The 23,685-nt window shown below is 51.2% G+C and overlaps 1 protein-coding gene across 1 annotated transcript in view; it reads right to left on the reverse strand.

The window, feature by feature from the left end:
• fpgs (folylpolyglutamate synthase) overlaps positions 1 to 16,022 on the reverse strand; it is a 46,667-nt gene extending 30,645 nt beyond the window's left edge. Inside the window, exons 1-4 of the mRNA XM_038781578.1 lie at positions 15,756 to 16,022; positions 4,462 to 4,596; positions 3,849 to 3,902; positions 2,827 to 2,891 (exon numbers count right to left, since the gene is read on the reverse strand). Of these exons, the coding sequence (XP_038637506.1) occupies positions 2,827 to 2,891; positions 3,849 to 3,902; positions 4,462 to 4,596; positions 15,756 to 15,929 (428 nt within the window). The 5' untranslated portion in view covers positions 15,930 to 16,022. The remainder of the gene's footprint in view (positions 1 to 2,826; positions 2,892 to 3,848; positions 3,903 to 4,461; positions 4,597 to 15,755) is intronic.
• Positions 16,023 to 23,685: the final 7,663 nt, after the last annotated feature.

A 23,685-nucleotide genomic window follows, 5' to 3' on the forward strand; every position in this document is an offset into this window, starting at 1 on the left:
CTATAGTGTGAAAAAAATCAAGGCTAAATCATTTGCACCCATCATCAACCAGGAGTGTTAAATGAATGGACAACCCATCTCGGCCTCTTCCTGAGATCTGCACCAACGGTGCCAGTTTTATGCCAACTCGATTCACTCCGTGATATCAAGAAACAGCTGAGTGCACTGGATACAACAACGGCTATAGACCCCAATAATATCTGTACTATACTGAAGATCTGTGCTCCAGTAATACCGGCAACTCGAGCCATGTTGTTCCAACAGAGTTAGAACACTGACATCTTCCCAACAAAGTGGAAAATTGGCCAGGTTATTTCTTGCCATAAAAGGCAGGAGAAATCCAACCTGGTCAATTATGTGGGCAGTATGGTAGCATAGTGCTACCATACTATGGTTTCACAGCACCAGGGTCCCAGGTTCAATCCCCGGCTTGGGTGGCTGTCTATGCGGAATCTGCATGTTCTCGCCATATCTGTGATGGATTCCTCCGGGTGCTCCGGTTTCCTCCCACAAGTCCCGAAAGACGTGCGATTAGGTAATCTGGACATTCTGAATTCACCTCAGTGTACCTGAACAGGCGCCGGAGTATGGCTTTTCACAGTAACTTCATTGCAGTGTTAACGTAAGCCTACTTGCGACAATAAAGATTATTATAACGTCTCTATCTGCCTGCACTCAATCACAAGGAAAGTGGTGGAAGCTATCAAGCAGAATTTACACCGCAACAAACTGCTGCATGGACCATTGAGCTCCAGATCTCATTACAGGTTTGATCCAAATTCAAGAGGCAATGTGATTGGCTACCCTTTACATCAAGGCAACATTTGACTGTGTGGTATCCGGGGGGGGGGAGGGGGGGGCGGCCTCCACTGGTTGAAGTCAAACCTGGCACAAAGGAAGATGGCTGCAGTTACAAACTTCTCAGTCCCAGGACATCATTGCAGGATTTCCTCAGGGGAGCATCCTAGGTCCAGCTGCTGATGATCACTCAATGTTCAGTACCATTCGCAACTCCTCAGATATTAAAGCAATCTGTGACCGTGAGGTCTAGACAAGATTCAGGGTTAGGCTGATAAGTGGCATTCACGCCATTTAGATGCAAGGCAGTGAACATCTCCAACAAAAGAGAATCGAACCACCTATCTCTGACATTCAATAATATTTGAATCCCTCACCATACGGGTGCAAGTCAGGAGTGTGGTGCCATATCTCCACTTGCCTGGGTCAATGCAGCTCCAAAAACAATCATGAAGCTCAACACCGTCCAGCAATTATTGGCATCCCATCCACCATCTTAAACATTCACTCCCTCCAACACTGGTGCACCCCGACAGCATATAAAAACCACCAGGAGCAACTCCCCAAGCTCCTCTGATAGCACCTTGCAAATCCGTAACCTCTACCACTGGAATGGACAAGCAGTCGCTGCATAGGAACACCACAAACGAGCTAGGTGCAGGGGTAGGCCACTCAGCCCCTCAAGCCTGTTCCACCATTCAATAAAATCATGGCTGATCTGATTGTAACCCGAACCCCACATTCTCACCTGCCCCGATAACAGTTCACCCCCTCGTTAATCAAGAATCTATCTACCTCTGCCTTAAAAATATTCAAACATTCGGTTTCCAATGCCTTTCAAGGAAGAGTGTTCCTGAGACTTGCCACCGCCTCATACACCAGCCTGACATAAAACAATGTCACCGTTCCTTCGCTGTTGCTTGGTCAAAATTCATGAACCTCAATCCTAAAACTGCTGCGAATGTTCCTACACTACATGGACCGCAGCGGTTCAAGGTGGTGGCTCACTAACACCTTCTCCAGAGCAATTAAGGATGGGCAATAAATGCTGCCCATGACAGCAACACCCATGTCCCGTGTGCAAATAAAATACAGCAGTGTTGTTGAAGGGGACATTTCTCCACTTTTGTCATCCAATAATAGTATCAAGTGTCCCAACAGTGCGCCTTAAGGATCCCACATTGTACCCAACAGAATTTCAAAGATGCACAACTTTTTAGGTGAAGCACTTTTTCACATCTCAATCCTAAATTGCTGACCCTTATCCCGAGATCAAGACCCAAGGGTCCGGACACTCCAGCCAGGAGTAACACCCTCCCAGCATCAGCCCTGTCCAGTCTCTTTACTACTTTCAGTATGTTTCAATGAGATCACCTCTCATTCTTCTAAACTCTACGGAATTAAAGGCAGTACGAGACTAAGAGAAGCATTTTTAGTTATTTTCAATACTCCAAGGAGGAATAATAATGTTTTTAATTTCAATATTAAAGGCACTATAAAAATGCAAGCTATTAGTGTAAATTTACTGCTGGTGCCGTTATCTGTTCAACTGCACCTTTCCCATTCAATAATTTTTTTAAAAATAAATTTTGAGTACTCAATTTTTTCCAATTGAAGGACAATTTAGTGTGGCCAATCCACCTGCACATCTTTGGGTTGCAGGGGCGAAACCCACGCAAACACGGGGAGAATGTGCAAACTTCACACAGACAGTGACCCAGGACCGGGATCGAATCTGGGACCTCGGCGCCGTGAGGCAGACCATTCAATAATTCTAGCAACAATTCTGATGCCACCATATGTTAATTCTTACACAATGCACAGAAATCACATGGCATTGCGAGATATATCCAATAGAGGGCCTGGTTCAGGTCAACTGTTCATCTGTGTGGTCTGTGAGGCAGAGGTACTGATGGCAAACAATTAAATGATCTAATTTAAAAGCCCCAAAAGATACACCACAATCCCTCCCAGTCATCCCGAGGTGATCAGTGTGTGACACAAACACAGAAGGGCTCTTCATCTCACCTGTAGAAAGCAGTCTTTAATCCGTAATTGCGCAATATCTTTTCACAAAACGCACATGTTGAGCCCTAAAACAGGCAAAAGAAAACCCAGGTCACCATTCAAAGGATGAATATTAAAAGAAAGAATGAAAGAAACAAAACAAATCACTCTGCAACATACAATCTAGAGAAAACCTACCCTGCGAAAGAACCCAGTAAACATTACGCACAAAACTCTATTAAAGATTTTTGTCATTGCGGTCCTCAGTGAAGATTTAAACAATACCACTTTAGAACCAGATGACGCTTTATTAAGGAAGCATCATTGTAATCTCTTTAGATGGATCTCCTTGCTGTTTGTGGAAGCCTGCATGCGCACAACTTGGCTGCTGCATTTGCCTTCGAAATCAGTGATTGCACTTCAAAAAGTAACTTGATATCCCACGGTCATGGATAATGTGATATTTGAATAATAGCCTCCAGCAATCAACAGACGCGATTGCTGGCAATATTGCCACATCACTGACAAATGCAAGAAAAATAAATTCATAAAACAATTCCACCCTCTGATTCTTATTCTCAGACATGTGGTCCCAACATTTCCTTTGGTCACAAAGACGAACAGATGGTCTATTAGAGCTGGACAGGAAAGGGGATTTTCAGTCATTCCTTTTTTCTACCTCCCCAATCCCGCTCCACTTAACCCTGCAGTGAACTTCTAAACTTTTGCCATCTCCATTCCTCAGCAGGCAACCTCGAGCCAAGTCAAGAGAGATGCTCGGGCTCCATATCAGACAATCTTGAGGTTCCACGCTGCTTCCCCTTCAACCAGGAACACAGGGTCAGGAAAGCTTACAATGGGAAGGAAATCTAAGCAGCGACACTCAACCCGGTCCCGCCTCACACAAACTACCAAGTGCAAAACCCTCGGACTTTCAGTGCAAAGAAAACCAACCACACTGCGCGTCAAAATATTTACAGCCAGCTGTGTCTGTTCCTTTGCAAAGCAAATAAATGGTAAATTAATTTAAATCAAGGACTGACCTTGCCCTTTGTCCCAGTCACATGGATGATGGCAAGCTTGTCCAACTCCTCAATCTACCATCAACAGAAGAAAGAAGCAGGTTGTTGAACAATGTAGCTTCTAAGTAGACAGTACAAATCACGTCAATCGTGGAAACCTTTTCACGAGGAACTGTTAAATTGGGACACTGGCCACTTTTCATTCTCCTTCCCCTCCACCTCTCCTGCCATGAAGGAGCCGACCACGGGTCTGACGGCTATTGAGTTGGTACCTAATTGGCCAACCATGATGTACGAGTCTGGAGAGTGAACACCAAGGTAGCTTACCCATCCACCCAAAGCTCACCAACTCCCATCTTTTCCAGAAAGTGCAACCTTGGTTAATTTTCACTTCTCGAAATGCCCATAGCCCTGGATTGCACGACCGCCTTTTGTTCATCATATCTCTTGCCCTCAGGTCACTTTCATTGGGAAGCACACAAGAATGGATTGGGCGGATCCACCTGATAAGTCTTCCCACCCCACCCAGTTGACTGGGCATCTTCACTGGAAAATCAATCATTTGTGTGGCTGTTTGGCGAGGTGTAGCGTCCTGAATCTCCCCACTCAATCAATAAAAGCTCTCTTCCATTACCGTCATTCCAGCTCGGTACACAAAGGATTCCATTGCTTCCAGGGTGCCCTGCTTTCGACCGAGCTGCTGCTCTCGTCGGATTTGCTCCAAGGTGCTGGCATTAGTCTGGAGGGTGTTCAGTGCCTGTACTGCATCCTGGAACCAAACACAAAGACATGGATCAATGAAAACATTTTGTATTTAAACTCACCGCTTCTTAACGGTATCAAACAGCACAGGAAGTCATTCAGCCCACCTCCTGTGTGCCTGGAATCTTACATACGGTGACTTTACAAGACAGAAAGACAACAAGCCCGGGAATGCCCGCTGGGCAGTGGATGTTGTCTATATGGACTTCAGTAAGGCCTTTGACAAGGTCCCTCATGGCAGACTGGTACAAAAGGTGAAGTGACACAGGATCAGAGGTGAGCTGGAAAGATGGATCCAGAACTGGCTAGGTCATAGAAGGCAGAGAGTATCAATGGAAGGGTGCTTTTCTGATTGGAGGGCTGTGACTAGTGGTGTTCCGCAGGGATCAGTGCTGGGACCTTTGCTGTTCGTAGTATATACAAGTGATTTGGAGGAAAATGTAACTGGTCTGATTAATAAGTTTGCAGACGACACAAAGTTGGTGGAATTGCGGATAGCAATGAGGACTGTCCAAGTATACAGCAGGATTGAGATCGTTTGGAGACTTGGGCGGAGAGATGGCGGATGGAGTTTAATCTGAACAAATGTGAGGTAATGCAGTTTGGAAGGTCTAATGCAGATAGGGAATATACAGTTAATCGTAGAACCCTCAAGAGTATTCGGCCACCAGGGAGGGTATCCATAGTGGCAATGTAATACGAAAGGGAAGATCAGGTCTCACGATAATGTAATTCAAACCTTAAGATTAGCTTTCAGTCTGTAACACATTCCTGGATATCCATAACCACACAAACTTATCAATTAGATACCAGGTTACGGCACACAAGGTTTAAAGTATTTATCTACAACACCCATCGCACATTACTACCTACAGTACATTCCCAATGATGGGTTACTGAGGGACTAGATTGATCTTTCCCAGTTACTGCTTCCCATATGCCAACTATTTTTTAAAATCGTTTTGAAGTGAATTCATCTGGTGCGAAATTGAGATGCGCAACCCAGTCAAGACCTCGCCTGGATTCCTGTCTTACAGCAAAGGGTGCTGGCTCTTGCTGGTCTCTCCATGGGTCCCATCCACCCTCTGGTGCCTCATTAAAATGCCCACCCTTCCTGTGTGAGCATAGACCGTAGAGCCCTGGCAGGACATTTAACCATGTGGGTCATCATTTTTAAAAATAAATATTTATTCAAAATTTTATGAAATAGAATAACTGGTGGGGTATTGTGCACCAGCTCAACAGCGGCAGCTCTGTACATCTGGCAAAATTACCCATACCACGTAAGTAGGCGACTCCCTGTGGGGGTGGGGTGGGGTGAGGGGAGGGGGCGGGGCACACACACAATTGGGTGCCGGGGAGAAAATCACAGTGCTCAATATTTGGCTGTGCTGTGTGTTGTTGTCGCCCGCCCCTCCCGGATGGGTCTCAAGCTCGCCCCCGCTTCTGCCGCTCCGCCATCTCCATTTTCCTTGTTCCCCGCTCCTGGAGATGTCATGCACGTTTTGGCATCCTGTGCCCTCCCTCCGGCTCCCGCTTCCCTGCCCCACCTCTCCCACCCCCCCCCCCCCCCCCCACCTCCGTAGTTCGCCCCTCCCTCCTCAGGTTTAGCTGTCTCCCCCCCCCCCAGTCCATCTCTCCCCTCCATGCCCCGTCCCCCGATTCCCGACCATTTTCCCCTGATTCTTGCCCACCCGGCTATTCTTCCTCTTGTGCGTTGGCCACAAACAGGTCCCAGAACAGTTGCGTGAATGGCTCCCACGTTCTGTGGAAGCCGTCGTCTGACCCTTGGATGGCGAATTTGATTTTCTCCATTTGGAGAGATTCCGAGAGGTCGGACAGCCAGTCTGCAGTTCTGGGTGGTGCTGCTGACTGTCAGCCAAACATGATTCTACGGCGGGCGATCGGGGAAACAAAGGCAAGGGCGTCCGCCCTCCTCCCCGGAATAGATCTGGCTGGTCCGAGACCCCGAAGACCGCCACTTTCGGGCATGGCTCCACCCTCACCCCCACCACTTTGGACATGGCCTCGAAGAAGGCTGTCCAGTACTCCACGAGTCTGGGGCAAGACCAGAACATGTGTGCATGGTTGGCCGGGCCTCTTTGGCACCGTTCACATGTCCTCCACGTCCGGGAAGAACCTACTCATACGGGTTCTTGTTAAGTGGGCTCTATGTACCACTTTTAGTTGCGTCAGGCTGAGCCTTGCACACGTGGCGGTGGAGTTGACCCTATGCAGTGCCTCGCTCCACAGTCCCCACACTATCTCAATCCCCAGGTCCTCCTCCCATTTCTTTCTTGTTGCTTCCAGTACGGTGTCGGCCCTTTCTACCAGTCGGTCATACATGTCGCTACAGTTCCCTTTATCTAGGATACTTGCGTCCAGTAGGTTTTCCAGTAGTGTCTGTCATAGCGATTGTGGGTACGTCCTTGCCTCCTTTCGTAAGATGTTTGGGAGCTGCAGATACCGTAGCTCGTTCCCCCTGGCTAGCCTAAATTTCTCTGTCAGTTCGTCCAGTGTTGCGATCCTGCCGTCCGTGTATAGGTCCCTGACCGCCAGTGTCCCTCCGTCCTGCCTCCACCTTTTGAAGGTGGCGTCAGTCAGTGCTGGTGTGAACCTATGGTTGTTGCAGATGGGAGCTTTGTCCGACATTCTGGTCAGGCCAAATTGCTGCCGCAGTTGGTTCCGGGATTGGAGGGTGGCTGTCACCACCGGGCTGCTGGAGTGCTTTTTGGGTGGGGATGCGAGTGCTGCCGTGGCGAGGGCCCGGAGGGAGGTCCCCATGCAGGAGGCCTCCTTCGCGCACACCCACTCGGCCTCTGGCTCCTGGATCCATCCCCTTACTCGCTCGGCTGTTGCCACCCAGTGATAGAATTGTAGGTTTGGGAGGGCTAGCCCCTCCCTGGATTTTGTTTTTTGCAGGACCTTCTTTGGGATCCTAGCATTTACCCCCCCCCCCCATACGAACGGCATGATTAGTTTGTCCAGCGCTTTGAAAAATGCCTTGGGGTTGTAGATCGGGATGGCTCTAAACAGGAAGAGGAACCTGGGCAGTACGTTCATTTTGATCGTCTGGACTCTCCCCGCGAGGGAGAGTGGGAGTGTGTTCCATCTTTGGAGGTCCTTTTTTACTTCCTCCACCAGACTGGTGAGGTTCCATTTGTGGATCCCTTTCCAGTAATGGGTTATTTGGATCCCCAGGTAGCGGAATTTGTGTCGGGCTTGTTTGAACGGCAGCGCCCCCCCCCCCCCCCCCCCCCCCCCCCCCCCCCAACACCCTTGCGGGTGTACTGGGAAGATCTCGCTTTTGCTCATTTTCAATTTATAGACCGCGAAGGCTCCAAACACTTTCAGGAGCGTAATGATTCCGTCCATGCTGCTCTGTGGGTCCGAGATATAGAGGAGCAGGTCATCTGCATAGAGTGAGACGCTGTGCTCTCTGCCTCCCCTTCGGATCCCCCTCCAACTTTTTGCTGCCCTGAGCGCGATTGCTAGCGGTTCGATCGCTAGGGCGAACAGCAGCGGGGACAGTGGGCATCCTTGTCTGGTGTCCCTGTGCAGCTGGAAGTATTGGGAGTTGGTATTGTTGGTCCGTACACTCGCCATGGTGTGGTATTGGGTGAAGCAAATAATGGCATGATGGGAAAACTAGTCAAGTCTTCTTGGTACAATTGAATTTAAACTGATTTCACATAACCTAAGGCACAGATACAAAATACACAGATACAAACAGCCGAGGTCAACTTGACCTGAGAACTGGATGACTCTGAAATTCTAGGATAAGGCGTTTTCGTCATGAGACAAGAAGCAGTCTCAATACATACCAAGCTGATCAACTGTCTCTTCCTGTACGTAAACAAATTTGTCCATTTCTTAAAACAAAGACAAGATAATGATATGAGACTCCAGTCCCCTAAAGGTCTGCAAGGTGACGCCATTGTAACGATTATTACTTATGTTTTACTTTCAATCAAATTCCTGACCAAGCTGTATTCATGTTATCTTGATCCTATAATGTATAAAAATCACCTTATTCTTCTGTAATATCGCAGACTTGGGACGGATTCAGCAGTTTGTACTTGACTGCTTTCCGACTTCAAGTCTCAGCCATTACTGCTAGCAGTCAGTTCTAATTCATAAATAAAGTTCAGTTTTGCTTACCGAATGAATACTGTTTGAATTTCTCTATCACAGACAGACGCGGGGAAAATATTGAATACGACAATGGGAGCGTTGTATAGGAGCTTTACCCAAGAGGTGAACCCTGTTCCCAGCCCGAACCGCTCCAGTACCTCTATGAGGTATTTCCATACGACTCTGTTGAAGGCCTTTTCTGCGTCCAAGGAGACGATCATCTCTTGTGTTCTCTTCCCGGAGGGGGTCATTATCACGTTCAGCAGGCGCCTGTCTACCTTTGGCGAAGCCCGTCTGGTCCTCTGTGACCACCTCAGGTACACAGTCTTCTAGCCGTTCGGCTAGGATTTTGGCGTCTGCGTTCACTAGTGAGATGGGTCTGTATGACCACATTCCGTTGGGTCTTTGTCTTCCTTAAGTATCAGCGAGATTGAGGCCTGTGCTAGCGTGGGTGGCAGTGTGCCCCAAGCTAGCGAGTCTGTGAACATCTCCCGCAGGTGCGGGGCCAGTGCTGTCGCGAATTTTTTGTAGAAGGCCGCTGGGAATCCGTCCGGTCCCGGCGCCTTCCCCGTCTGCACGGAGCTAATGCTGTCCATGATCTCTCCCAGTGCTAGTGGTGATTCCAGGACCCGTTGTCTGCCCTCCCCACGACTGGAATGTCCAGTCCATCAAGGAACCATTTCATCCCAGCCTCCCCCCTTGGGAGCTCTGAGGTGTACAGCTCTTGGTAGAAGGCCTTGAACCAGCTCTCTTCTTGGCCACCTCCGCACTCTAGTCCTGGTAGATTCGGATCTCCGTATTCTCCCACCTGCGGCTCCGTTCTTTTTTGGCCCTTCTCAGGACGCAATCCTTGTCCATGAAGCGGTGGAACCTCACCACTACAGCCCTAGGCAGCTCGTTGGCTTTGGGTCTCCTTGCCAGGACTCGATGAGCCCCGTCCAGCTCTAGGGGCCTCGGGAAAACTCCCGCGCCCACCAGCGAATTGAGCACAGTGACCACAAATGCCCCGGCATCGGACCCCTCCACTCCCTCAGGGAGACCCAGAATCCAAAGATTCTTCCTCCTCGACCGATTCTCCAGGTCCATCAATTTTTCTTCCCACTTCTTATGCAGCACCTCCACCTTCACCGCCAGGCCCAAGGTCTCGTCCTCGTTCTCCGAGGCTTTTTGCCGCACCTCCCAGATCGCCGCCCCTTGGGCCTTCTGGGTCTCCACAAGCTTCTCGATCGACACCTTCATTGCCGCTAGCATTTCTTCCTTCAGTTCCGCAAAGCAGCGTTTGAGGAACTCCTGCTGCTCCTGTGACCATTGCGCCCACGCTGCTTGGTCTCCAACCGCCGCCATCTTGCTTCTCCTCCCTCGCACTTTTCGCTGCACTAAAATCACTTTCTTGACCGCTCCACTCCTGGTCCAATCCATACAGTGCCGGGGGAACAATACTGACACCTTCCCACACTGGGAACCGTCAAACAAATGCCGTTGGGCCCCCTCAAAAGAGCCCAAAAGTCCTTTCCTGGCAGGAGCTGCCGAACGTGCGACCTACCTCGGCTTAGCCGCAACCGGAAGACCATGTGGGTCATCTTTACAGCAGGGATGACTGGATAGCAATCACGAGCCCGAGCTGCTCTCCGAGCCCGAGCTGCTCTCCGAGCCCGAGCTGCTCTCCGAGCCCGAGCTGCTCTCCGAGCCCGAGCTGCTCTCCGAGCCCGAGCTGCTCTCCGAGCCCGAGCTGCTCTCCGAGCCCGAGCTGCTCTCCGAGCCCGAGCTGCTCTCCGAGCCCGAGCTGCTCTCCGAGCCCGAGCTGCTCTCCGAGCCCGAGCTGCTCTCCGAGCCCGAGCTGCTCTCCGAGCCCGAGCTGCTCTCCGAGCCCGAGCTGCTCTCCGAGCCCGAGCTGCTCTCCGAGCCCAGGACCTTGCCTTCACTGCACCCATTACTACCAATCCAGCTGACATCAACTATTTCAGTGCCGACCATACATCAAACCTGGTTGGGGAACTCTGTAAATTAGTGAAACACTGAGGGAGCCATCATGCCAGTTTCTAAATCATTACATACAAGGAAGCAATCGTGGGAAATCACTTGGGGAGCTGGGGTTTTTAAAAAATATCTGCACTTGGAGGTATTGTTGGCAAGGCCAGCATATACTGGCCGCCCCTCATTGTTCTCGAGGTGATGATCTTCTTTCTTGAACTGTGGGAACAGACTGCTGCTAAGGAGGGAGCTCCAGGATTTTGTTCCAGTGACACTGATGGGACAGGGATACAATTCCAAAACTTGCAGGTAGTGGTGTTACAGGAAAGGAGTCAGCCAGCAATGCTGCCCAGTTGCTGGCTGGCAGTGCCTGAGCCCAGGGGAAGGTCTGCTTGCCTGACTCTTCAACCGTTGAATGTAGGCAGAAAGCAGAATTTGGAGGTTAGAAACATATCTAATAACTTGCATCATTTTTTATAAATGAGGTTTATGTTCCCCAAGAGCTTTTATGCTGGCACATGCTGACCAGGCAGGTCCCAGTTTGATTGGCAATCTGTGCTAGGGCTGCACAGTGGTTAGCACTGCAGCCTCGCAACACCAGAGACCGGGGTTCAATCTTGGCCTTTGGTGACCGGCTGTGTGGAGTTTTCACGTTCTCCCCGTGCCTGCGTGGGTTTCCTCCGAGTGCTCCGGTTTCCCTTCTCAGTTCAAAGTTGTGCAAATTAGGTGGATTGGCCACGCTACCTTGCCCCTTAGTGTCCAAAGTTGTGCGGGTTAGGTGGGGTTACAGCAAGAGAGTGAGCCTAGCTAGGGTGCTCTTTCAGAGGTCCGTGAGACTCAATGGGCCAAATGGTCTCACCTGCACTGTAGGAATTCTATGTCTATTCCATGATTATGTTAACCCGGGAAAGGGAGAATCACAGGTGGTTGGGTTGGAATGGTGTTAGGATCAGGAAAATATCCCACTTGTGATTGCCATCCAATGCTCCCTGCTGTAACGTGCACACATCTAGGTTCAAACACAAGCAGTGACCACAGGTCAGTCAACAAGTATCATAGAACAAAGTCCATCAGTACCTTGGCGGCTGTAACTATAAACAAGTATTTCCAAATTCAGATAAACTCAACTCAATGCCGAGCCAATTCTTTTTATTTCTGCAGTCTAATGAATGATCCTCGTGTTGTATTCATTTGATCATTAACTTCAGACTGTGCAGCTGGTTTAACCCGTTTCCAAGCCTTGGCTAGAGTCCAACTGGGAACCTAAACACTCCAGAGCACAAAAACAGGCCATTCAGCCCAACCTGCCACATAAGCCTAACCTTCCTCATTTCGCTCTGGCAACTTTCTTCCATTCCTTTCTTCATGTGTTTACCCAGCTTCCCCTCAAATGCCTCAACAAATCTTTGCGACAAGGAGTTTCATATTATCACCACTCTGAATAATGATGTTTTTCTTAGGTGTGCTATTTCATTTATTAGTGACTACTGGCCCTGTGGTTTTGGTCTCCCCCACACGCGGATGCATATTCTCTACCTCTGTCTTTTTCGTACTCTTGGAAGTATTTGGTCAGGTCACCCGTCAATCTTCACTTGCCTAGAGAGCCCCAGCATGTTCAATCCCATTCCCTGTTTCAAAATCAACCGCTCGAACCAAGTTTTTCATGATGCTTCCATCTTCACCTTGACATCATTTTTCCTTCCAGCTTGTTACATTTCCACACCCCAAAAAGATACTCTACGTATGCAATTCGTTTTGGTTATGAGAACAGCTCTTGCAAATAGGAATCACAAATGCCACACCAAGAAGTCTAAAAACATCCTAACCCACAGCCACGGAAGGGAGGTCAGGGATATTGGCATTAATTTCACCTTCCTCCCAAGCGTGCAGCAACTTTCTTGGGCCTGGTTATGCACACAGAGGACATGACCCGAAATGCGCTGTCCGAGATTGTGCTGGAGGCAGATTCAACCAAGATGGAATTGGCTTGTTATCTGAAAAATAAGAATGTGCGGAGTCGCGGGAAAGTGGCACTAGGTAAATTGGTCCTACACAGAGCTAGTATAGATACTATGGGCTGAACAACCCTTCTGTGCTGTAACAAAGTTGTGATTCTGTTTATTATTCACTCCTGATACCATCCCAATGAATTGGCAACACCGTTCTATGCGGTCTAAAGGTGTGCTAGTTAGGTGTATAGGATATGCTAAATTGCTCCTAGATGGGGTTACGTGGATAGAACCTTGGGTATGGTGTTCTTTCAGAGAGTTGGTACAGACTCGATGGGCCGAATAACCTCCTTCTGCACAGTAGGGGTTCTAGTCTATTCCTGCAACCCCACCCTAAGGGGCAATTTAGCACAGCCAAATCATCGAACCTGAACATTTTTGGACTGTGGGAGGAAACCGGAGCACCCAGAGAAAACCCACGCAGAGGTAGGTAGAACATGCAAATTCCAGTCACCCAGGACCGGAAATGAACACGGGTCTCTGACGCGGTGAGACAGCACTGAGCCAGCCTGCCGCCCCAGAAATATCTTCAAAAATTTCAAGACCAGAAACATTCAGCTAAGCCCACAGAAATATCATATGAACCTTTGCAACAATTTTTAATCTGACGGGGCAACTGTTCAGGAATCCTTATGGACGGTCTCATCCGTAGGGACCAGCTGCCAGAATAACCCAGGGGAGGAATTCAAACTGATCCGAGACACTGAGGTGCCCTCCCTCACGAGACACTGAGGTGCCCTCCCTCACGAGACACTGAGGTGCCCTCCCTCACGAGACACTGAGGTGCCCTCCCTCACGAGACACTGAGGTGCCCTCCCTCACGAGACACTGAGGTGCCCTCCCTCACGAGACACTGAGGCGCCCTCCCTCACGAGACACTGAGGTGCCCCCCCTCACGAGACACTGAGGTGCCCTCCCTCACGAGACACTGAGGTGCCCTCCCTCACGAGACACTGAGGTGCCCTCCCTCAGAGACACTGAGGTGCCCTCCCTCAGAGACACTGAGGTGCCCTCCCTCAGAGACACTGAGGTGCCCTCCCTCAGAGACACTGAGGTGCCCTCCCTCAGAGACACTGAGGTGCCCTCCCTCAGAGACACTGAGGTGCCCTCCCTCAGAGACACTGAGGTGCCCTCCCTCAGAGACACTGAGGTGCCCTCCCTCAGAGACACTGAGGTGCCCTCCCTCAGAGACACTGAGGTGCCCTCCCTCAGAGACACTGAGGTGCCCTCCCTCAGAGACACTGAGGTGCCCTCCCTCACGAGACACTGAGGTGCCCTCCCTCACGAGACACTGAGGTGCCCTCCCTCACGAGACACTGAGGTGCCCTCCCTCACGAGACACTGAGGTGCCCTCCCTCACGAGACACTGAGGTGCCCTCCCTCACGAGACACTGAGGTGCCCTCCCTCACGAGACACTGAGGTGCCCTCCCTCACGAGACACTGAGGTGCCCTCCCTCACGAGACACTGAGGTGCCCTCCCTCACGAGACACTGAGGTGCCCTCCCTCACGAGACACTGAGGTGCCCTCCCTCACGAGACACTGAGGTGCCCTCCCTCACGAGACACTGAGGTGCCCTCCCTCACGAGACACTGAGGTGCCCTCCCTCACGAGACACTGAGGTGCCCTCCCTCACGAGACACTGAGGTGCCCTCCCTCACGAGACACTGAGGTGCCCTCCCTCACGAGACACTGAGGTGCCCTCCCTCACGAGACACTGAGGTGCCCTCCCTCACGAGACACTGAGGTGCCCTCCCTCACGAGACACTGAGGTGCCCTCCCTCACGAGACACTGAGGTGCCCTCCCTCACGAGACACTGAGGTGCCCTCCCTCACGAGACACTGAGGTGCCCTCCCTCAGAGACACTGAGGTGCCCTCCCTCAGAGACACTGAGGTGCCCTCCCTCAGAGACACTGAGGTGCCCTCCCTCAGAGACACTGAGGTGCCCTCCCTCAGAGACACTGAGGTGCCCTCCCTCAGAGACACTGAGGTGCCCTCCCTCAGAGACACTGAGGTGCCCTCCCTCAGAGACACTGAGGTGCCCTCCCTCAGAGACACTGAGGTGCCCTCCCTCAGAGACACTGAGGTGCCCTCCCTCACGAGACACTGAGGTGCCCTCCCTCACGAGACACTGAGGTGCCCTCCCTCACGAGACACTGAGGTGCCCTCCCTCACGAGACACTGAGGTGCCCTCCCTCACGAGACACTGAGGTGCCCTCCCTCACGAGACACTGAGGTGCCCTCCCTCACGAGACACTGAGGTGCCCTCCCTCACGAGGACACTGAGGTGCCCTCCCTCACGAGACACTGAGGTGCCCTCCCTCACGAGACACTGAGGTGCCCTCCCTCACGAGACAGAGGTGCCCTCCCTCACGAGACACTGAGGTGCCCTCCCTCACGAGACACTGAGGTGCCCTCCCTCACGAGACACTGAGGTGCCCTCCCTCACGAGACACTGAGGTGCCCTCCCTCACGAGACACTGAGGTGCCCTCCCTCACGAGACACTGAGGTGCCCTCCCTCACGAGACACTGAGGTGCCCTCCCTCACGAGACACTGAGGTGCCCTCCCTCACGAGACAGAGGTGCCCTCCCTCACGAGACACTGAGGTGCCCTCCCTCACGAGACACTGAGGTGCCCTCCCTCACGAGACACTGAGGTGCCCTCCCTCACGAGACACTGAGGTGCCCTCCCTCACGAGACACTGAGATGACCCCCCCCCCCCCCCCCCCCCCCCCCCAACCACCCCACCACCCCCCAAAGCTGTCAGGGAGAGAATCCATCTGCGGGAGAGAAGCTGAGCTCCGGGGTGTCCGAGTGCCCGAAAGGCCGTCCGGCGAAAAGCGCGGGAAAGGTGCCGGGCCCCCGCCCGGACCAGTCCAGCCCGGGCCCCGGACTCCCCAGCCCCCCGACCCCAGCCGGACCGCCCAGCCCTCCGACCCCAGCCGGACCCCCGAGCCCCCCGGCCAAGGTCAGCGCGGACCCCGGCCCGTCCCGGACCAGCTCAGCCCCCCCCGGCCCAGCCCGGACCCTCCGCCCGGCTCCCGCCATACCTGGTACTCCATGCTGGGGAGGCGCAGAGCCGCTTTGGTGGGCGTCCGGTTGTAGCTTCTCCTCCAGCCGGCTGCCGGCGTTCCGGGTGCCGCCCCTCTCCGCTCGGCTCCACTCGGCAAACTCCTGGTGGGCAGGAGCCGGGCAACCGCCAGAGCGCGGCGCAGCCCCGCCATTACTGCCCCTCACACACGTGGCTCTGCCGCCAACTCTGACCTCCTGGCGGGCAGCCCTGAGCCAGCGAAGGGCGCCGCCATATTTGGTGCTGGCAGAGGTAGCACGTATAGTGTTGCTTTATGTATGTCATAAAGCATACTCTGGGGGGAGGGGGGGCAGGGGCCTAGGAGGGGAGGGGGGGCCTGAGGGGGGAGGGGCCTAGGAGGGGAGGGGGGCCTGAGGGGGGAGGGGCCTAGAAGGGGGAGGGGCCTGGGGGGAGGGGGCGGGGCCTGGGGGGGGAGGGGGCGGGGCCTGGGGGGGGGGCGGGGAGGGGGTTGGGGCCTGGGGGGGGGGAGGGGGCCGGGGCCTGGGGGGGGAGGGGGCGGGGCCTGGGGGGGGGCGGGGAGGGGGTTGGGGCCTGGGGGGGGAGGGGGCGGGGCCTGGGGGGGAGGGGGGCGGGGCCTGGTGGGAGGGGGAGGGGCCTGGGGGAGGGGGCGGGGTCTGTGGGGGGGAGGGGGGCGCGGGGCCTGGGGGGAGGGGGGGGGCGGTACGTTTCAGCGCCGCCGCTTCAGCGACAGGACTTTTCAGCGACAGGACATTTCAGCACCAGAAAAAAAAAATCATACAGCAGGAAAAACAAGACCTTGGGGAACTGCCCCTCATAAGCATCCTCCAGAAGGAACATCCCAGGGACAACAGGATACTGGCCATATCATTGGACCTGCACCCCATCCAAATCCAAACCTCTCCCGTCCCAGCAGGGAAAATGTACTGTCCCCATTCATATTGAGAGGAAAAGGATAATCACTCCAGCCCCAGCCAGGGGGACCCCGGGAAACTAACCCGACCAACAGAGTGCACCATGATTAGAAATAACACCCTCAAGAGAGACGAAAAGAATGAAAGGAGCGGGATGCAGTCATAATAATAATCCTTGGGGGGAGTGATAATTGATTATTGATTATTGAAACCGCATGAGCAGATGGTAAATTGTTTTCTAACCTACACCAGATGACATGTAGTTCAACGGAGGGTTTTTCAAAACACTCACTGACAGTTTCAGCTTTTTCTCCCCTATGTTTAAAGAGCATGGGATTTTTATCCCCATGTTTAAAGAGAAGCAAATTTTAAAAGCTTCAGACATGACATTTAAGCAGACCTTGGGGGTGAGGCTTCTGTATCTGGGTTCTGCACACCACTTAGCACACAGTAATAAAACTTCAAAAAAAGGCCAAATAACTAAGTGTTATAACTAAGTATACCTGTGTCACCACCTTTGCACTGCAGCTTTTTGGCTCCCCTGTTAATCTCGTTGCGCTTGTAAAGTGACCTGTGAATGAATGAGCGCTGGCCAGCTGAAATTTTTGGCGCTGAAACGGCAGCGCTGAAATTTTTGACGCTGAAACGTCCAGGCGCTGAAACGGCAGCGCTGAAACGTCGGCGCTGAACTGTCCCATTCCCCTGGGGGAGGGCGGCCACAGCGGGGGAGGGCGGCCACCGCGCATGCGCTGGTTGGCACCGGCCCAACTGCGCATGCGCGGGACCCGAGTCTGGCGCCCCCTAGCACATGGCGCCCCGGGCGACTGCCCGAGTTGCCGGTGCCTTGAGCCGGCCCTGATGCTGCTCGTTGTTCCTCTTGTATTGTTGTGTCTGTATCTTGTTGCTCCGTATGCTGCACTGTATCTTCTTCAGCTGTCTTCAGACTGTTACCTATTTCTTCTAGTGGCTGCATTATAAAAGGTTGCCGAACTTTCAGCAGAGCTCTTCTGTTCCTTCTTAAGGCAACACCTTCATCTGTGATGATGAGAAAGGAGTTTGGACCTGCTTATCGTAGTACCTTCGCATACTTAGACCATCCATTCCCTTTGGAATTTTCCCGTCTGACTGTGTCATCTGGCTGCAACAGTGGGGTCTTTTCCAGATCTATCGTTGAATCGCTTTTGCCTCCTTTTTTGAGAGATCAGATGCCTCTCTAACGTATGGTTCATTGGTTCTTGAAGAATATAGGGCAAGGTCGTTCTCAGTGGCCTGTTCATCAGCAACTGAGTTGGCGAAAGCCCATTGATTAGTGGTGCAGAACGATAGCTTAGGAGCTCGAGATAGGTCTCATCTCGGCAATCAAGTGCATTTTTGAAAAAATGAAATGAAAATCGCTTATTGTCACGAGTGGGCTTCAATGTTACTGTGAAAAGCACCTAGTCGCCACATTCCGGCGCCTGTCCAGGGAGGCTGGTACGCGAACCGTGCTGCTGGCCTGCTTGGTCTGCTTTAAAAGCCAGCGATTTAGCCTGGTAAGCTAAACCAGCCCCTTCAGGAGCTGTTTAATGATATGAATGCCCTTCTCAGCCTTACCATTCCACTGAGGGTACAGAGCACTCAAAGTGATGTGTTTGAAGTCATGCTGTCGTGCAAATTCTGTCCACTCATAACTATCGAAACAGGGACCATTGCCGCTCATGACTATGTTCGGTATCTCATGGTGTGCAAAAATCTCTTTAACATTCTTAATGACATTGGGCAGCACGGTGGCACAGTGGTTAGCACTGCTGCCTCATGGCGCCGAGGTCCCAGGTTCGATCCCGGCTCTGGGTCACTGTCCATGTGGGGTTTGCACATTCGCCCTGTGTTTGTGTGGGTTTCGCCCCCAAACCCAAAAAAGATGTGCAGGGTAGCTGAATTGGCCACGCTACATTGCCTCTTAATTGGAAAAAATGAATTGGGTACTCCAAATTTATAAAGAAAAAAAAGCATTCTTAATGACACATCTGTCTGTGGAATTCGATAGCTGTGCTATCTCCAGATAGTTAGAAAAGTAGTCTATGACCATATGGTATTGCTTTCCATTCAAGTGAAAGAGATCAATGCCAACCTTCTGCCATGGAGTTGTGACTATCTCACCCATCTGCATCGGCTCATTATTTGCATTGAAACTTTTGACATATATCGCAGTTATCCACCATAATTTCAATGTTGTGGTTGATCCCTGGCCAATAAACTGCATCCCTGACTCTACGCTTGCAGTTTTGCCCAAGTGCCCTTCATGGAATTTTGTTAGGATCGTTGACCTTAATGACTGGAATCACAATTTGTTGTTTCCGCAGCAAAAATCCATTCACATCACTTAACTCTGCTCGTAAATTGTAAACTTGAGCAGGAGTCTTTAGGCTATCCTTCGTGGAGATGTTCTCACTTTCTGCCAGACCGTGTCTTTGGTGGTTTCTTCTTTAATTAGTTTTGACTTGTTGTCAGTGACCAGGTTTACATGGACCTGCACGTCCTCATCCAACTGGTGTGTTTCCTCTATGCTTGCGGCTCTAGATAATGTATCAGCAACAATGTGATGTTTGCCCCGTGTAAAAATCAGCTGGAAGTCATATCGTTGCAATTTCATGATCATTCGCTGAATCCGCAGGGACATTTTGTTAAGATTTTTTTTATTATAGGAACAAAATGGTCTGTGGTCCATTTCCACTACAAACGTTGCAAGACCATCACGGTAGCATTGTGGATAGCACAATCGCTTCACAGCTCCAGGGTCCCAGTTTCGATTCCGGCTTGGGTCACTGTCTGTGCGGAGTCTGCACATCCCCCCGTGTGTGCGTGGGTTTCCTCCGGGACCAAAGATGTGCAAGTTAGGTGGATTGGACATGATAAATTGCCCTTAGTGTCCAAAATTACCCTTAGTGTTGGGTGGGGTTACTGGGTTATGGGGATAGGGTGGAGGTGTTAACCTTGGGTAGGGTGCTCTTTCCAGGAGCCGGTGCAGACTCGATGAGCCGAATGGCCTCCTTCTGCACTGTAATTTCTATGATCTATAATCATGGAACTTTGTGAGCCCATTAATCAGCCCGGGCACTCCTTTTCAATTTGCACATACCTGCGTTCCTTATCAGACATTGATCTGGATTTCTGAATGTAGTTATGGCACCGGCGGAGGGGAGGGAGACAGAGGTACTGGTGGCGCTGGACGCCTAAAAGGCGTTTGACCGGATAGAGTGGAGGTATTTGATGGTGGTTTTGGAGCGGTTTGAAATTAGGCCGCGATTTGTGGATTGGGTAAAATGACTTTACAGGGAGCCAAGAGCAAGTGTCTACACGAATAATATGAATTCTGAGAATTTTGCTCTACATCGAGGGACCAGGCAGGGGTGTCCTATGTTCCCCCTGTTTGCAGTTGCGATTGAGCCTTTGGCCATCGCATTAAGAGGTTCAGGGGTGTGGAGGGGGATAGTGCAGGTGGGAGGGGCGTGCAGCATAGGCTATCTTTTTACGCAGACGACTTGCTATTGTATGTGTCAGAACCAAGTGCGTTGATGGGTGGTATATTTGAGCTGCTTCGGGCAGTGGCTAACACTGCTGTCCCACGGCGCCGAGGTCCCTGGTTCGATCCTGGCTCTGGGTCACTGTCCGTGTGGAGTTTGCACAATCTCCCCATGTTTGCGTGGGTTTTGCCCCCACAACCCAAAAGATGTGCAGGGTAGGTGGATTGGCCACGCTAAATTGAAAAAAATGAATTGGGCACTCTAAAATAAAAAAATATATATTGGAGCTGCTTCGAGTGTTTGGGTCTTTCTCAGGGTATAAACTAAATTTGGAAAGAAGCGAATATTTTGTGGTGTCCCGGCCGGGGGTGGGAGCAGGGGTGGGGGCTGTAATTCCTTAGGGCGGTAACCCACTTTAGATACCTGGGGGTGCAGGTGGCACGAGATCGGGGAGAGCTCCGTAGATATAACATCACTAGTTTGGTGGGGAGGGCGATAGCGGATTTGGCAAGATGGGATTGTCTTCCTCTATCGCTGGCAGGTCGGGTGCAGACAGCTAAGATGAATATATGCCGTGCAGTGGTTTTTGTTCATTTTGCCTCGGCATTGCGGGGGGTAACCTGCTGGAGTTCCTAACAATCTAGAAAGTAAAGTTCAAGTTGAGGGGGAGGATGATACTATGACTCATCTTTCATTCTCACTCCACAATATAAATATTTCCCACTTTCTCGGTCTTACCGCTTTGACAAAGGGTCATCTGGACCCGAAACGTTAGCTCCTTTCTCTTCCTATAGATGCTGCCAGACCTGCAGGGATTTTCCAGTATTTTCTCTTTGGTTTCAGATTCCAGCATCCGCAGTAATTTGCTTTGATCCTTTGTTTAACTCACTGTCACTTCTCTTCCAGGAATGCCTACCCTGAAGAAGTACTGCTCTTCTCTCCGACAGGATCTCCATATGTCCCTCCCCCACTATCCACCTTCACTGCTTTCCATCACTCTCTTAGTGTTGGACAAGGTATTTAGCAAGACTTGTTTCCACAGACATATTTACTTCCTCAATGACTGTCTTCGTCTCCGACTTACTCCACAGGGATTTCAATTTAAATTCCACCCTGCATATAACCTCCAGGATTACAGGTACCTCCAGGAAATACAACATTCTTCCCCCACTTTCTCTGTCTTTTAGCTTTGACAAAGGGTCATCTGGACTCGAAACGTTAGCTCTTTTCTCTCCCTACAGATGCTGCCAGACCTGCTGAGATTTTCCAGCATTTTCTCTTTGGGTCAATATTTACTTATCCATAGTTTACTATCTCATGGGCAGCACGGTAGCATGGTGGTTAGCATAAATGCTTCACAGCGCCAAGGTCCCAGGTTCAGTTTCCGGCTGGGTCACTGTCTGTACGGAGTCTGCACGTCCTCCCCATGTGTGCGTGGGTTTCCTCCGGGTGCTCCGGTTTCCTCCCACAGTCCAAAGATGTGCGGGTTAGGTGGATTGGCCATGCTAAATTGCCCGGTGTCCTAAAAAGTAAGGTTAGGGGGGGGTTGTTGGGTCACGGGTATAGGGTGGATACGTGGGTTTGAGTAGGGTGATCATTGCTCGGCACAACATCGAGGGCCGAAGGGCCTGTTCTGTGCTGTACTGTCCTATAAATATCTAAGATTACCTCTTAGATGCTTCCAGTTGTGGCTGAAGCAATCAGGGTTTTCAAGCGTTGACTCCTAACTCAGCCAGGGACGGCACAATGAACGGCACTGAGGACCCTAAAATTGACCCTCTCAAGGCGAACTTGATTTTTTTTCCAGACAGAGAAAGCTAGCCATTTCCGATAGCCAGGTCTCTATCATCAGGGGCTTTGAGACCATCCATGCTAATAGAATCCGTCTCCGGGCTACCAGGGAAGCAAAGGCCAGAACGTCTGCCTCTTTCTCCTCCTGGATTCCCAGGTCTTCCGACACTCTGAAAATCACCACCTCTGGACTCGGTGCCACCCTTGCTTTAACACCTTGGACCTGACCTCCGCAAACCCCTGCCAGAATCCCCTAAGCTTCGGGCATGCCCAGAACATATAGGCATGGTTCGCTAACCCTCCCGCACACCTTGCGCGCCTATCTTCTACCCCAAAGAACCTACTCACCCAGACCACTGTCATGTGGGCCCGGTGAACGACCTTAAATTGTATCAGGCTGAGCCTGGCACATGTTGTGGACGCGTTGACTTTACTCAACGCATCCGCCCAGAGACCATCCTCTATCTCTCCCCATAACTCCTCTTCCCATTTGTTTCAGCTCCTCAGTCTATGTTTCCTGTGACCCCATGAGTTCCTTGTAATTGTTAGAAACCCTCCCTTCTCCCACCCACACTCTAGAAACGACCCTGTCTTGTATCCCCCTTTGGTGGTAGGAGTGGGAAAGTTGATACCTGCCTGCGTAGGAAGTCCCACACCTGCAGGGACCCAAATTAATTTCCCCTCGTTAATCCAAATTTCTCCTCCTGCTCCCTCAGGCTAGAAAAGCTCCCCTCTATAAACATATCCCCCAATCCTGGGTGCTCTAAATTTATAAGAAGGCTCCTATCTCAGTCATTTGGCTCCTCTTTGCACTACCTCCAGCATTGGAATGTCCGTCAAAGAACAATACAGCACAGGAACAGGCCCTTCGGCCCTCCAAGCCTGTACCAGTCATGATACCAGATATTGTTCAGCACAGTTATATATGTTGCCCAAGCCTTGGCTCAGAGATGTCGTTTCCACCTGAGTCAGAAGATGTGGGTTCAAGCCCCGATCCAGAGTTTTGAGTACGCAATCTAGTCTGGCACTTCACAATACTGAGGTAGTTGTAGGTGATGATCAATGCTCTAATACGTGTCATTTCAACAGGCAGCACCAGTCTAAATGACGCAGTGTGATTTGGCATTTTACTGCTGCAGTCAGGGGTTGTGGGACAGTAGAATTGTAGCTGGAAATAATTGTATTCTGTTTCATGGTTGGACAAGGACTTGAAACTAACATTTGTGCAAGTAGAAAATGATAGAAACCAACAAGCGAAACACAAATGTTTTTTTAAAAAATTCATTAATGGGACGTGGACCTTCCTGGCTGGGCCAGCATTTATTGCCCATCCTTACAGTTGATCTTGACAGTAGGTAGTGGTGAGTTACCTTCTAGAACCACTGCAGTCTCTGAGGTGTAGATACACCCACAATGCTGTTAGGGAGTTCCAGGACCTTGACTCAGCGACAGTGAAGGCACAGCAATATATCTCCAAGCCAGGATGCTGTGACTTGGGATGGGAACCTCTATGTGTTGGTGTTCTCGGGTATCTGCTGCCCTTGTCCCTCTCGATGGTAACGGTTGTGGGTTTGGAAGGTCTTTTATTTAGAGTTCTTCCAATTTTAGTGATTAAATGCACAACTGTCAGACATGGTTTGGAGGGTAGGTCTTATGAGGAAAGGTTGAGGGAGCTAGGGCTTTTTCTCTTTGGAGCGGAGGAGGGTGAGAGGCGACTTAATAG

Source organism: Scyliorhinus canicula, chromosome 21, assembly GCF_902713615.1.
Source record: "Scyliorhinus canicula chromosome 21, sScyCan1.1, whole genome shotgun sequence".
Taxonomy (NCBI): Eukaryota; Metazoa; Chordata; class Chondrichthyes; order Carcharhiniformes; family Scyliorhinidae; genus Scyliorhinus; species Scyliorhinus canicula.